The 16116-nt window shown below is 46.4% G+C and overlaps 1 protein-coding gene across 1 annotated transcript in view; it reads left to right on the forward strand.

Annotated features, from left to right (window-relative positions):
- ALDH4A1 (aldehyde dehydrogenase 4 family member A1) overlaps positions 1-15857 on the forward strand; it is a 30929-nt gene extending 15072 nt beyond the window's left edge. The window contains 8 exon segments of the mRNA XM_044282514.1: positions 2541-2728; positions 3524-3597; positions 5834-6030; positions 6420-6467; positions 7966-8118; positions 8328-8449; positions 10601-10719; positions 13492-15857. Coding sequence (XP_044138449.1) covers positions 2541-2728; positions 3524-3597; positions 5834-6030; positions 6420-6467; positions 7966-8118; positions 8328-8449; positions 10601-10719; positions 13492-13604 — 1014 coding nt within the window. The 3' untranslated portion in view covers positions 13605-15857.
- The last annotated feature ends 259 nt before the right edge of the window (positions 15858-16116 follow it).

Raw genomic sequence — 16116 nt, forward strand, 5'->3', positions numbered from 1 at the left:
CAGGTCCTTTTGCAGGTCCTGAAGAAAAGAGGATACCGGCTGCGCGATCAAGTGGATGAGGTAAGTTTTTTTTGTTGTGTTTTTTTATTTTTAATTTTTTAACTCCTCAGTAGACATTTTAGAAAAAAAAAAAATAAAGTAAAAAACAGAAAATAATAAAGTAAAGTTCGGGTCCCCATTGACTTAAATGGGGTCCGGGTTCGGGGTGAAGTTCGGGTCCTGAACCCAAACTTTGACATGAAGTTCGCCCAGACCCGGCGAACCCGAACTTCCACGGGTTCGCTCAACCCTAGTCTTTATTAAAAATATTGAGCTCTTTTTTGTGTACAGAGCTGAGATTCTCTAGTAGCTGCCTGTGGATTTTCTGTCTTCAGTCATCTGAGACATTATAAACACTCATTAGCATGTTCTATATGTATGGATCCCGATGTCACTATGGCCAGTTTCAGACAAGCTAGTTTTCTGCGGGAAACGCACTCCGTGTGGGAGCATGTTTCCCATCCTGGCCTCTGCTCTTGGTGCGGGACCTCACGAAATTCTAATAATAATTTATAATACAGTGTGTCCCTGCCCAACTTCAGCTGTAATTAATTATGCTGACAGCGTTCTGTCAGTACAATTCATTATAGTCGAGGTCGGGCAGGGATCACTTGTAGTAGCAGCTTTGAAAAAGACTGGGATCAGTAACCTGCAACAGAGGTTTAGATCTGCGGCATCTCCTCAATTCCACGGCTCCTGTATGCTGGGGAACGAGATACGTACTTTCCCGATCACTTGCGCGAGCGTTTAGGAGATGGAAGTTAAAAGCGGTGCTGGCTAACCGTAGGCTTGCTGGGTGGTTTAGTTCCACAACAGGAGAAGGAACCGATCTGCCCAAAGAGACCTTCTCCTCATCAGTCTGTGTGATGGACTGGCATAGTGTTAATGCATATCCCAATGTTGAAGAGGATGGTGACCCCTTGGTTTTAATTGGACATGGTAGAGATATAGTAGGAAGCTATTGGGGATGCCACAAAATAAATGTATAAAATACTAGACGCATTTCGGGGCTCCTATATATCCGTTCCTGCCACTAGCCATTGTTGGATTTCAGTGCGGCTTGCATCGTTACAGTGTATCAGTGTACTTATGGGACAGCAAATGTTCATATATCAGACAAAAACAAAATTTGAATTATCTTGTGTGAACGGAGGCTAAGCAGCAGATGGCTTCTCCTACATATTACCTGAAGTGCCAGCTGTGTGACCGGCCACCATTCCCATCAGTCCGCGGATCTGATGTGCGGTGTTAACAGTTCGCGTTGCGTGCGGTGGGTATAGTGGCAGGAATTGAAGAAGATGATAAAACGTACCAGCCTACAGGCGACATGTTCAGTCACACAATACTAGAGCAGCAGCAGCATGAATCCTGGTCTCCAATAGGGAGGCACTGAGGTTGCTGTATTCCCGCGAATTTGATGGCGTGCAACCAAATGTCGCCAGTTGCAGAGACAGCAGAGCCTCTAAGTGTAACGGCAACGCCCCCGTTGCTCCTTGAGGCTCATTTGCTTATATTAAAACTTTCATTTTTCTCAGCAATGCGGGCACATATGACCATGGGACCAACACAGACGCCTTCAGCTGCCAAGCGCACATGCAACAGGTCAGCCAGTGTCATAGGTACAAAACTGCTGACAGATGCCCTTTAAATTACATCCACTTTGCTGCTACTGTGAAACATTATGGCAGATCGGATGCCAATCTGCTGTGGCAAATCTGTAGCAAATCCATTCTGTGTGAACATGCCCTTTAGTAACTTTCATGACCACTGACTACTTATTGTGTTTCTGCTTTGAAACCTCCCCTCCCCCTCAAGTTCTAATGACTACTGTAATCCTTGCAGCTGGTTAATCTCCTGGTATTTGCACATATTTTATTAGTGTTTTATCTCCGTCACCTTGTTCCGATGGGAATGTCTTCCCCCGTCCAGATAAGTACAGGGTAGCGTGTGAGCGGCGAGGAGGGGGCCAGTAATTAAGATCAGGTGTCGTGTCACCTGCACAATGGATACGAGTAGAAATGATTCGCAGGTGCAATGTCTGATTCTGCGCCGCTGCACAACATGGATCAGGACGGCTTCACTTTTGTGTTTGTCAGTAGAGTTTCTGACACAGTAATGTGAGGGAGGCGGTCGCAGCCTTTGATGGATCCTGTTCTTCTCTATAGGATATCACTACCTCTGGGACCCGCTCCTCTCTCCAGCATGGCGCCTCCGAAGTGAAGGAGAGTGCACTGCTATGGAAGTTCTGAAAAGTCCCCCAGCAGTGAATGGAGAGATGGATGCACTTGCATGGTGTTCTCTCCTTCACTTCTGGGGACAGGACCCGCCTGTCTTACCCTGATGACATATTCTAGTCAGGGAATGGTGAGATGGAAATACTTCATTGAAGGACACACTTACCTGGCACCGGTTTTGTAGACTCTTCTGATGCCCGCTGTCTAATCTCTACACACAAGATGTCACTTTTCTTTGACCTGAATTGATTTTTTTTCTTGTGCCAGGGTAACGTGCTCCTGTGGAAGCCCAGCGATACGGCCATGCTGTCCAATTACGCCGTGTATAAGATCCTTTTAGAAGCCGGCCTTCCCCCTAACATTATACAGTTTGTGCCTGCCGATGGCCCCGTGTTTGGCGACGCAGTCACCAGTTCGGAGCACCTGAGCGGAATTAACTTCACCGGGAGTGTGCCGTAAGTACTGGAGCCGCCCCCGGATATTTCCTGTGCTGTGCGATTTCACTTACATTGCACTGAAGTTTGCAGCGTGCAGATGATATCATCCAGTGCTGCTGATTATTACTAGAAACAGTCAGCAAGCTTATGGACTGACATTCCCCGACCTAACCTCACAGCTGAGCTCCTATCATGCAGCCGGGTTTGTTCGTTTTTTCCGGTCTTAGATGACTGTGGAAAGAGGACACTTCCGAGAATGCGAAGCACCAGAGCAAACTGTGTGCAGACACTGAACAAGCAGGAGATGTCTGAACAACATTCGTCAACATCTTAGGCTAGTTTCACACTTGCGGCAGGACGGATCCGACATGCTGTTCACCATGTCGGATCCGTCCTGCGGCTATTTCGCCGTGCCCGCGGACCGCCGCTCCGTCCCCATTGACTATAATGGGGACGGGGGCGGAGCTCCGGCGCAGCACGGCGGTGCACGGAGAAAGCCGCCGGACTAAAAAGCCTGACATGCAGTAATTTTAGTCCGGCGGCCTTTCTCCGTGCACCGCCGTGCTGCGCCGGAGCTCCGCCCCCGTCCCCATTATAGTCAATGGGGACGGAGCGGCGGTCCGCGGGCACGGCGAAATAGCCGCAGGACGGATCCGACATGGTGAACAGCCTGTCGGATCCGTCCTGCCGCAAGTGTGAAAGTACCCTTATAATGAATACTAAAAGGAGATTAAAACTTCAAAGCACGTGTTTTTTTTTTCGCCTTCATTTCAAGCATTTTAAACTTTTTGCACATTTTATTCTTATACTCAGAACCTTCAGGCGCCTCTGGAAACAAGTCTCCGAGAACCTGGAGCGTTATCGGACATTCCCGCGCTTAGCAGGAGGTGAGATACCGTTAACCAGACACACGTCCATGATATGTGACAATATATACGTCTCAAGACTCTAACCCTATGTTATATGGAAAGTCACTCCCATAATGTTAAAAGGGTATCTTCATCCATAGGCTGCAAACCTAAAGAATACCTTTTACTTCTCACAGCAGAGGGCTTGTTACAGTTGTGTCCAGTCTAGACAACCGTCCGTGAGCTGAACAGCCTGAACTCCCGGCAGATACACTGTCAGGACAGCAGAGATGCATTACACTTGTACACCAGCTAAAGCTTAGCTCCATGTAAAATCCAAAATTTGAGGGGCGATTCCAAGTAAGCCCATTCCTCCCCTTCCCCAATGTCAGACTCACAGGCTTAGATTGCCTATGCCAGGGATGGGCAAACTGCGTCTCTCCAGCTGTTGTAAAACTACAACTCCCAGTATGCCAAGTCTGCCTACAGCTATCAGCCTACAGCAGGGCATGATGGGATTTGTAGTTTTACAACAGCTGGAGAGCCGCAGTTTGCCCATCCCTGGCCTATGCCAAGGAGCAGCTGGTGGTTTTCTTTCCCTGGTTTCTATGCTATTTTTGATTTTCTTGACCCACGTAGATCCACAGTTTTTTCAGTCCTCCTTGTGATAGGTAGGGATCATTAAATGGTTTTCTAAGACCCCAAAAATGAGCTGGAGACCGGGAATAAAAAATGAAGCAATATTCACCTGCGCTGTTGCTCCAGTCGTCTTTCTTTCCATGCGACCACTGGAGCCAATCCATGGCCTCAGGTGTCAGGCAGTGTAGTCAGGTATGTCATTGCTGCAGCACTGGAATCAAAGCACACCAGGACAGCCGGTGGCGCTAAAATGGCCAGGGTTTTGGCCAAAATAAATAAATAAAAATATATATATTTTTATATATATATATATATATATATATATAGTAAACAGCAGCACTCTGGGTCCCCAGGTTCAAATCCTCAATAAATCCTGGACATGAATCCTCAAAATGTAAACAAAAAATGCAAAAAGGCAGCACTCCGATGTAAAGTGGATCTCCTTTATTTACCTTTGCTATATAATAAAGGAAATCCACTTTTTCAACTTTATATCGGAGTGCTGCCTTTTTGCATTTTTTTGTGTGTATGTATATGTGTGTGTATGTATGTGTGTGTGTATATATATATATATATATATATATATTATAACATTCCTGGCCATCAGCTTATTTTTGGGGGTCTCGGAAAACCCTTTCAGGCTACTTTCACATTTGCGTTCGGGGCTCCGCTTGTGAGTTCCGTTTAAAAGCTCTCACAAGCGGCCCAGAACGGATCCGTACAGCCCCAATGCATTCTGAGTGGATGCGGATCCGCTCAGAATGCATCAGTCTGGCAGCGTTTGTGCTCCGCTCTGCTCAGCAAATGTCAAATTCAAACGGATCCGCCACCATTAACTTATATTGTAAGTCTGGACAGATCCGTTTGAATTTGACACAATATGGCTCAATTTTCAAACGGATCCGTCCCCCATTGACTTTCAATGTAAAGTCTGGGAGGATCCGTCTGCGGCTACTTTCACACTTAGAATTTTTTTTACAATATAATGCAGACGGATCTGTTCTTAACGGATCCATCGTCTGCATTATATGAGCGGATCCGTCTCAGACGGATCCGCTCTGAACGCAAATGTGAAAGTAGCCTAAAGCAGTTGTATGTGAAGACACTACAGCTCCCCATATCTCATCAAATCCTTGTGCCTTTAACAGTGAGGAGGATTATTCATATTATAGGGGTATACCAGGAACTAAATACTGATGGCCTATCCTGAGGATAGCTCATCAGTATCTTGTTGTAGGGTCCGACTTCCAGCACCCCCACCTATCTTTAGAACGGAGTGAAGGCCGCAGCCGCCCTCCATTCATTCCTATGGGGCTGAAATTAATGGGAAGTGCACCGTGCAAGCGCAGCCACCGCTCCCATTCACTTCTATGGGACTGACAGAAATAGCCAAGCCAGTGCTCGGCTATTTTCGGCGCTCCCATAGGAATGAATGGAGGGTGGCCACGAATGTGTGGTGCGGCCCTCCTTCACTTTGCGGGCTCAGTACTAAAGATCGGTGCCGGTCCCAGAGGTGGGAGCCACACCTATCAGACATTGGGGGCATATCGCTAGGATATGCCCCCCCAATGTATGAGATGATACAACCCCTTTAACTACAGGCAGGCATTAAAAGCGGCATGTATTTCATACGCAGAATGCGGAGGAAAAAACTTCCATTTCGTACACAAGTCTGCTGATGTCGAAAGCGCGGTGAATGGCGTGATCCGCTCGGCCTTCGAGTACAGCGGTCAGAAGTGCTCGGCCTGTTCCCGTCTCTACGTCCCCGACTCTCTGTGGCCCCAGATCAAAGCTCGACTGCTGGAGGAACACGGCAAGATCAAAGTGGGAAATGTGAGTGCGGATTTCCACCTCCTCGTAAGGTTTTTTTTTTTTTCTCTTCGGAGCTCAGCGGGTGTCTGATGGGATTAGAGGCTGCGTTAGGCCACAGCTAATACCTGCTGAACCATCCGCCTTCTCTTATCCTGTCAGGGAGGAAGAGAAAATGAAGAGTTAGGGAATGCGGCAGGAATTTATTGTAAGTAGCCGTTAACCCGATACGTTAATTGAATAGAAATGTCCGTTCCTTGTCAGGTGGGAAGTGTAATTTTAGAAGCTGGAGGTGGGGGGAGGATTTAGTCCATGTTCTCGCTCTGCTTTTTGATCCGTGACAAGCCGTTAGGAGCTTTGGGTAACAAATTAATGAAGTGTTGGATCCTGATATTCTCTGCTTTAATTCCCAGCCTGCAGACGACTTCAGCACCTTCATGTCCGCCGTTATTGATGAAAAGGCAAGTACCGGAATCCTGCTTTTCTTTACAGGAGTGTATATCACATGGCATTAGCGGGGTAGGACACAGTGATCCGGAATAAAACCATAAGGGGGTATTCCGTGTGCATAAGGACACCCATCTATGTGCCAGATTTAAGTGGGGTCCTTCCTACACAATACTAGCCTAAAGTAAGTCAACCAAGCTGTGGAATAAATGCCTAATGTGTCAATCAGTATGCCCGTATCCATCCGCCTGCGCCACCGCAATATATTTTGAAGGTTCTGCCTGGTCTACTTTCTAGGCGGTAATATTATTATGCATGTGCCTTTATACCCGTCAGCACTCCAGACATGTCTATTTTGGTCCCTCATGTGTCATGCCCCACTCTGTTATTCCTCCTGGAAATTTATGACTTAGAGTCACTGTACTTTCACACAATTTCATTTAATAGCGTGTGGCGTAACTAGCAAATTTCTAAACAATTTCATAAAAAAATAAAAATCTGCCTGCATCCATCTGAAAAAAATAAAATAAAAGCTGTCAAGTCATGGCCTCCAGGGGTCTCGCTTCCTAATGGGCAGTCCACCGCGTGTCGTCAGACAAGATCTGTTCCTAGTAAGAGTCACAGGAAATGGGAGCGAGTCAGAACTAGCGGAGCCTGATAAATGAACTGCTTCTACACAGCTTCTGAAGATTACAGGAGCCTGCTGTGTGTGCAAGGCCAAGTTCACACATCAGTTATTGAGAGCCAAAACCAGGTGCGGGTCAAAAACACAGAACAGGTGCAGATCTTTCCATTGTACCTTATCTCTGTGGAGGCTTCACTACTGGTTTTGGTTCATAATAACTGATGGAAATAACTGAAGTGTGAACTGAGCCTAAGTGTGATCTCCCCCTCCTTATCTATTCTGTGAGCTGCGGAGCTGAAAACAAACAGTGGGAAGGAAGGGAAATTGTGTCGCAACAGTACAGTGCTGGCAGATTTCACAGAAGGGATATGCCCCCTGCTTCTGAGTGAAATGCATCTAGCTGTGCAGCGGAAACAGGGAATACTATGGCTTAAAAAGACATTAGGGAAGTTTCAAAAATACCTGTTTCTTCACAGTTATGATTGTACAAAGAAGCATAGTCATTATGCAAAGTTTTTTTTTAAAACTCAGGTACGCTTTAATTAACAATTGTGTGTTACTAGTTGGAGGAAAATCCCTCCATAGTGGACACTGTCCAATCAGTGCTGCTGGTGTCAGACTATGTAGGGACACACCCTTTTAACGAGGGGAATGTTAACACCCAGTTGTCAATTTCATTAGTAAATTTTCAGTAGAAATAACAGAGGAATGGCACAGAGATGTACGGTAAGTAGAGATGCTTCATAATTATTACTATGAGGAATCCTATATTCTAATTACTTTATGGGGACAGTAACGACCTATGGATACAGATATGATACAAGTGTAGCAGCGGAGGACTGCTTGTCACTTCTGAGGCTGGTGTGACCATTGTCTCCTTCCTTTAGTCATTCAGACGGATCCAGGGCTGGATAAAACACGCTCAGGGATCTCCCAATCTTACCATCTTGGCAGGAGGAAAATGCGACGACAGCGTTGGTTATTTTGTGGAGCCCACAATTATCGAGAGCAAAGATCCCAAAGAGAAAATAATGTCAGAGGTAACATGGTAACATCCTAATCGCATACTGTCGGACCCCCACAGATCCGACATTGATGACCTATCCTAGGATAAGCCATCAATATTGTATACCTGGGAAAACCCCATTAAACCCTGATCATATACGGGGCGCAGGATCGCCCTGAAGTCGGCACAGAAGACGTTCCTGCATTTCACTCACCCTCTCTCCTATCTTTATTTTTCCTGCAGGAAATCTTTGGACCCGTGCTAACTGTTTATGTCTATGCAGAGAATAAGTACAAAGAGGTTCTGCAGCTGATAGACTCCACTTCCCCATATGGCCTCACGGGGGCGGTGTTTGCACAGGATAAGTGAGTACTTGCTGTGTGGTGAGTCTTGTATTACAGCAGATCCCTGGAGAAGGCAGAGTGTATGGCAGGTGTGTAAAGCTGTCATACCACTGTTAGGAAACCATCATCAGGAAGGAGCCATTTGAAGTAGGGCTTTTTTTATTTTATTTTTTTCAAGTTGCCTTCATGGTGTATGCACACGATGCATATGCAGACTTTTTTGTGACTGTCGTATTCATCTGAATATGGATTACACAGACAAATGTGCTTCCTGCAAAGTAAACCCCTCCCTGCCATACAAATGAATGGAACAGATTTTCAGCTGCGTGTGAATATCCCCTAATAGAGCCATGGGTGCAGTTTCATGCCCTGTGGAGCGGCGATCAGAGGCCCTGTGCCAGTAGCTAAATGATCATCATGTAATGGCGTAGTCGGCCTTCTTGGTTGGTTGCCATTGTCTAGAGCAGGGGTGCAAAACCTTTTCTGTTCCAAGGGCCACAATAAAATCTAAAGGGAATGTGACCTATTGTTTAAATCACATTTTTATTCTAAACAGATTTAAAAAAAAGTTATTTTAAATTTTCCATGTCAATATCTATATTTAAACAAAAACCGTAAAATCTTGCATTTTTCACACTGGCCAAATAGGCGCCACTTTACTTGCAGTTATCTGCTTGTCATCACAGGCAGGATTAGAATGACAGATAACACTATATATTACCATCTGAGACATTTATGGCACATGTATAAGCCATAAATGGCTGACCGGTGCAGAACTCCCATTTATTGGGAGAATGGGGGTCTCCTACACCCCCAATCAGCACTCCAGAGACGAGACCATGCTCATGGCTTTTTCCATTATAGATTAGGGGTAGCCGCTCAGCATTTCTAATTCCCATAAACTATAGGGGAGAAAGCCATGTGCACAGGCCAGTCCTGACTCGTACTCTGTTCTGGAGTGCCAAACGGGTCCAGACACCCATTCTCCAGAGATGGCGGCACAATGCACCATTAGTACTTGCCCTGCATGGAGACTCCATGTGATCCGCCACACACAAGCAAGCATTCCTGTCTCCTGGTAGTTGGGGCCACACAGAATGGCATTGAGGGGCTGCCGAGGTTTTATGGGACTTGTTGCCTCCTGGAGCAGCGACTCATCTGTGCTACTGTCTGACTCGGGAGGAGGATGATGCCACATATCTTACTCCGGTTATTTATCAGGATACTTTATGGACTCTCATGTCTGATAAAGACCAGATAATCAGACCCTGGCACCCAGCACCCTGTAGATTTATCGTCTCCTGATTTGTGTGCCGTAAATGACTTTATTACCGGAAGTGCACACGAGTCGGGTTAATGATAAACTCCCTTCCAAAGTACATTAAAAGAGTCGCATATCTTGGAGCTGCTCAATTTAAGAGTGATTGTCTCACCTGACCTGCAGACAATAGTCGAGCAGGTCTTCCGGAGAGACGCTGGACACACACATTAGATCTGCCCTATGCACATCTACTCTGCCTGGCCGAGCATGCATGTGTCCTGAAGGCTGGAAGGCATGGAAGCAGCTACCAGACACCTTCCTGAGAACAAAACAACCGGACAGTCCCTCCAACATCCGCCACTTGGAAGGCCCCATACATTAGATGGTTGGCCAGGGCATCACTATCAGATTGGCGGCGGTCCGACACCCTTCACCCCCCTCTGATCAGCTGCTCTGCAGCCTGTACTGTGGACGGAGCTGTCAGTGCAGTGCTGCTCCCATTTACTTCTCTCTATCCATCTCTGTCCACTACTACACAATGGACGGATTTGTGTAGTTTCTGCAATGGAGTTGCAGCTGATCGGTGGGGGTGCGGGGTGTCGGACCCCCGCCGATAGGATAGTGATGGCCGATTCTGGGGGCAGGCCGCAACAATATTAAAATCACCATCAGACCTAATAGTTCTCACAGCTGAAGGTTTGTCATATTGTATCTAATCTGGATACAGTTAGAACCCAGGCTGATACATTGTAGCAAACTATCAGAATAGCAGGAGGTTTCTGCTGCTGACATCACTACAGGACTGGGCCAAGCGGATGTGACAGGACTGATGTAATCGCACTGCGGTTTTTGGTTTGTGTAATGACATTTTACCAGGATTCACAAGCTTTCATTTTGCCATTTGTTCTCAGGAACGTTGTGCAGGAGGTGACTGCAGCCCTGAGGAACGCTGCTGGAAACTTTTACATCAATGATAAGTCCACGGGGGCAGTGGTGGCGCAGCAGCCCTTTGGAGGATCCCGTGCGTCAGGTGAGTTAAAGAATTATGATTTTTTTTAGATCGAGAAGGAGATGCCGCTCAGGACGCAGCCACAGATCAGACACTGAGGTAGAGGAGCCACAGACGGTTTAAAGCAGAAATCTCCCAGCATTCACTGCTTGTTCAGGGTCTGCACCATGCTTACTCTTACTATACTGTCTGGGGATGACTGTGGATTATGATACAGCATGAGCACGAGATAAGTATTGTATGTACACAGTGACTCCACCAGCAGAATAGTGAGTGCAGCTCTGGAGTATAATACAGGATGTAACTCAGGATCAGTACAGGATAAGTAATGTAATGTATGTACACAGTGACTCCACCAGCAGAATGTCACGGCTGAGGATGGGGGAAACCCTCAGCCGTGAGATTCCAGGTGGTGTAGTGGCTACTCGGCCATGAGAACAGGATAGGGAGCAGGTCACCTCCTCACGCATCCCTACCCTGACCCTAACTCCTAACCTGCATGGGCCGACCTTTAAGGTAGGAGGACCCATGCGCAGGAACCTCGGAGCCCTATCTTACCCTCCGCAGATCGCTGCGCTAGGAGCTGGGTAAGACAACCACAACCGCGGGCAACTGCATGCGGCTCCCAAGGAGTCACGACCATAACCGTGGCCGTGACACTCCCACCCCTCAAAGCCCCCCCCACCAAAAAAAACACGTGAGGGACTCCAACACAAGGGGATGGGAGAAGGGGACGTCCACTCTCAGACAGGGTTCCAAAAAAAGTCGCTGTCAGCTGCATCCTCTCCCAGCTCACACTAGCCAGTCCGACGAGGACTGCAGCCCGCACCAGCGATACAGAAGAAAGAACCACTGAGAGATGGACGAGGGGACTCTCCACTCACGTCCCCACTCCAGTCGCTGCCAGCAGACACTCCTAACCAGCACGCAGACGGACCAGTTACGGAGTGCTGCCAGCAGACGACCAGAGATGGGAACATGGAGAGGGGACGTGAGTGGAGAGTCCCCTCGTCCATCTCTCAGTGGTTCTTTCTTCTGTATCGCTGGTGCGGGCTGCAGTCCTCGTCGGACTGGCTAGTGTGAGCCGGGAGAGGATGCAGCTGACAGCGACTTTTTTTGGAACCCTGTCTGAGAGTGGACGTCCCCTTCTCCCATCCCCTTGTGTTGGAGTCCCTCACGTGTTTTTTTTGGTGGGGGGGGGGCTTTGAGGGGTGGGAGTGCCACGGTTATGGTCGTGACTCCTTGGGAGCCGCATGCAGTTGCCCGCGGTTGTGGTTGTCTTACCCAGCTCCTAGCGCAGGGATCTGCGGAGGGTAAGATAGGGCTCCGAGGTTCCTGCGCATGGGTCCTCCTACCTTAAAGGTCGGCCCATGCAGGTTAGGAGTTAGGGTCAGGGTAGGGATGCGTGAGGAGGTGACCTGCTCCCTATCCTGTTCTCATGGCCGAGTAGCCACTACACCACCTGGCATCTCACGGCTGAGGGTTTCCCCCATCCTCAGCCGTGACAGTAAAATGCAGCGGACAACTGTATGCGGCTCCCAAGGAGTCACGGCCACGGTTATGGTCGTGACTCCTTGGGACCCTTCACCGTTGCCTCGCTTGGCGTCCCCCTGATTTCTTGCACGGTGGTGTTACTGTCACGGCTGAGGATGGGGGAAACCCTCAGCCGTGAGATGCCAGGTGGTGTAGTGGCTACTCGGCCATGAGAACAGGATAGGGAGCAGGTCACCTCCTCACGCATCCCTACCCTGACCCTAACTCCTAACCTGCATGGGCCGACCTTTAAGGTAGGAGGACCCATGCGCAGGAACCTCAGAGCCCTATCTTACCCTCCGCAGATCCCTGCGCTAGGAGCTGGGTAAGACAACCACAACCGCGGGCAACTGCATGCGGCTCCCAAGGAGTCACGACCATAACCGTGGCCGTGACACAGAAAAGTGAGTGCAGCTCTGGAGTATAATACAGGATGTAACTCAGGATCAGTACAGGATAAGTAATGTGATGTATGTACACAGTGACTGCAGCAGCAGAACAGTGAGTGCAGCTCTGGAGTATAATACAGGATGTAACTCAGGATCAGTACAGGATAAGTAATGTAACATATGTATACAGTGACTCCAGCAGCAGAATAGTGAGTGCAGCTCTGGAGTATAATACAGGATGTAACTCAGGATCAGTACAGGATAAGTAATGTAATGTATGTACACAGTGACTGCACCAGCAGAATAGTGAGTGCAGCTCTGGAGTATAATACAGGACGTAACTCAGGATCAGTACAGGATAAGTAATGTGATGTATGTACACAGTGACTGCAGCAGCAGAACAGTGAGTGCAGCTCTGGAGTATAATACAGGATGTAACTCAGGATCAGTACAGGATAAGTAATGTAATGTATGTACACAGTGACTGCACCAGCAGAATAGTGAGTGCAGCTCTGGAGTATAATACAGGATGTAACTCAGGATCAGTACAGGATAAGTAATGTAATGTATGTACACAGTGACTGCACCAGCAGAACAGTGAGTGCAGCTCTGGAGTATAATACAGGATGTAACTCAAGATCAGTACAGAATAAGCAATGTAACATATGTATACAGTGACTCCAGCAGCAGAATGAGGAGTGCAGCTCTAGCGTAAAATACAGGATCACTAAAAGATCAGCAATGTAGTCTATTTTAGATTTAGGTTGTATTTGTATATGAAATTTAACACAAATTGTAAATATTAGCATCTTCTATATTCCGTATTTCTCTATATTGTATGGACAATATAATAATTCAACCTTTTCAACAGGAACAAATGACAAGCCTGGGGGTCCGCACTACATTCTGCGCTGGACGTCACCACAGGTCATCAAGGAAACCCATGTTCCATTAAATGAGTGGCAGTACCCCTACATGCAATGAGACTGGCGACCGTACATGCGGTGTGCTTAGCAGGCATGGTTTTTCCTCTCCTGTTGATCCTGGAGACTACTGAACAGTATTTTAACTGGAAATTTTTATTTTTTAAAAAGTTTAGCAAATTATTTTAACTAAAATCTACTTTTATCTGAAACGCCTACACCTTTCCCTGCTGCGGTGGAAACTCTTTTGTTCTTGGATGTGGACACCTTGAAATCAGAGAAAAGTCACAGTGGAAATCCCAATTGAGACAATCTAATTAAGCGTCCGGAGGAACCTGCGGGTCTAGTAAATCTGGGCAGGTTATCTATGGGCGAGAGCGCTATAATACCGTGGGTATTTATTTCACTGGCGCTGGAGGCGCTGAGTTGTGAATGTTACAGGGATTCCCTTTGTTACATAATTGGATCTAATGTTACTTTTCCGCCAGACTAGATTGTAATGATCTGTCTGCAAGCGATGAGATTACCAGGATTTGTGTGGCTTACGGTGGTTTTTCGTATAATCTTAGAGGGTAGTCGTCTACTCTTATGTCAGCGGAGTCTGGTGATGCTCCTGCAGATGGCCGTCCTGCCTTTTTGTTCTCAGGTCAGTCTCTAGTTCTCCTGACGGTTCTTACACGGTGGTATCATGGTATAATGTGAATATTGTCAAATGTATTAAAAAACACAACAGAATTAGTTCCAGCAAAGAGTCCATTAGTCTGGCACTGGATGGTTTGGAGTTCCCAATATATAATCCCATTATGGACTAACAAGGGGTTCCTTCATGTGGGAGCATCAACTTCATGGGCTCCAAAGCACAAGCACTCATGTCAGATTGTATACAGGACCGTGTCCATGGCACGCATGTACATGGCATGTCATATGCATGCTCCATTGCTCATAGGAGTCATTGGGGGGGATTTATTAAACAGTCTTCACCAGTTTGTGGTGTTAAAAAGTCGTAAGTTGTGGCACATCACAGTAATTTGCAGGGTATTTTTTTCCTCTCCACTTTTCAATGGTGGCCAGGTCTTAATACATTTGATGTATTTTACTCCAATGATGTATAGATTAAAATATGAAGCCCTAGTCTTAATCTCCCCTATTGTCAGCACGTTCCTGCACCCTTCACATGTCTTCGTTTTAGCTTTGTAGTCCCTGGTTATGAGGACCACATGATCGTGAATGTCCCATCAACCTGTCCCCAAAGTATATAGAGAACTATCGGCATCTTTCTGCCCTCGTTTTAGTTTTTAAAATATTTTTTTTAATCCATTAACCTACGAAGTGGTACCCGTACTTCCTGAGAGTTACTGGAAAATATGGAGTGGGCTCACAAGCTGAGCTTGCTCCATACGCAGCGGGTGATGGCTGTATAATACAGCCAGTAAGGACCCCTCAGATGCCGCTGTCACTAGTGATTATGGCATCTGTGGGGTTAAACAGACGGAGGGGGCTCCCTCTGCCTTTCGATTTGAACCCCTGGGGCGAAATCACTGGGTTCTGATTGGTTGCTCTGAAAGCCAGGGGCCTTGTGATGGATAGACAGTGAAAATCCCATAGACTGCAATAAGATTCTACTGCAGTCTATAAGACAAGTGATCAGAAGATCGCATGTTCAAGTCCCCTAAAAGACTAAAAATTACAGTAAAAAAAAAACAATATAAAAAACTAAATTAGAATAGGTATCGCCTTGTCCAACAATGTCTTAACTATTAAAAGATAACAAATATTTACCTGCGCAGTGAATGGTGTAACAGGAGGAAAAAAATGTTGCCCTCTCCCCAAACAAAAATGGAATAGTAAGTGTTAAAAAATTGTACCAATAAAAACTATAGCTCACCCCACTAAAATGAGCCCTCACGCAGCATTGCAGATGGAAAAATCAAAAAGTTATGACACAATGTCAGAATTTGGCGATGCAGAGAAATGTTTTTTTTCTTAAATAGTAAAACATAATACAAACTAAATAAGTTTGGTATCGCTGTAATCGTACTGACCAGAGAATAAGATCGTCGTGTCATTTTTCGGCTATGGTAAACTTAAATGATGCCACTAAAAATAAAAACTATTACTGCAAAAAATAAAATAAAAATGAAAATGTTTGGGCCTTGGAAGGTGGAGACGAAAAATGAAAACGCAAAATATCGACTCTGTTCTTAAAGTTACTCTAATTGTACAGCTTGTCCTGACGCAGAAGCGAATCCGTCTATACAATGGAGAGCGGCGAGGAAAACCTGCTGTGACGAATAAAGGCATTGTAGTAATTATTGATGAATTATTTATTCCATTCCCCACGTATTGACCTGTGAAATAGAAGATTCTCTTCTCTGCACCATATACACAAGCATCAGCCTATGTAATAGTTACCGTTCCCTGTCTGTTTGACTAGATATGTCCAAAAACACCCCACGGACTCAGAATTCAGTTAAAATGTACAGCAATGTTTTATTAACCATTTATGTAACCACTGGATGTGTTACTGAAACTTCACTGTACATTGTAACTGAACTCTGAGTGCCGTGGTGTGT

Source organism: Bufo gargarizans, chromosome 2, assembly GCF_014858855.1.
Source record: "Bufo gargarizans isolate SCDJY-AF-19 chromosome 2, ASM1485885v1, whole genome shotgun sequence".
In the NCBI taxonomy this organism is placed as follows: Eukaryota; Metazoa; Chordata; class Amphibia; order Anura; family Bufonidae; genus Bufo; species Bufo gargarizans.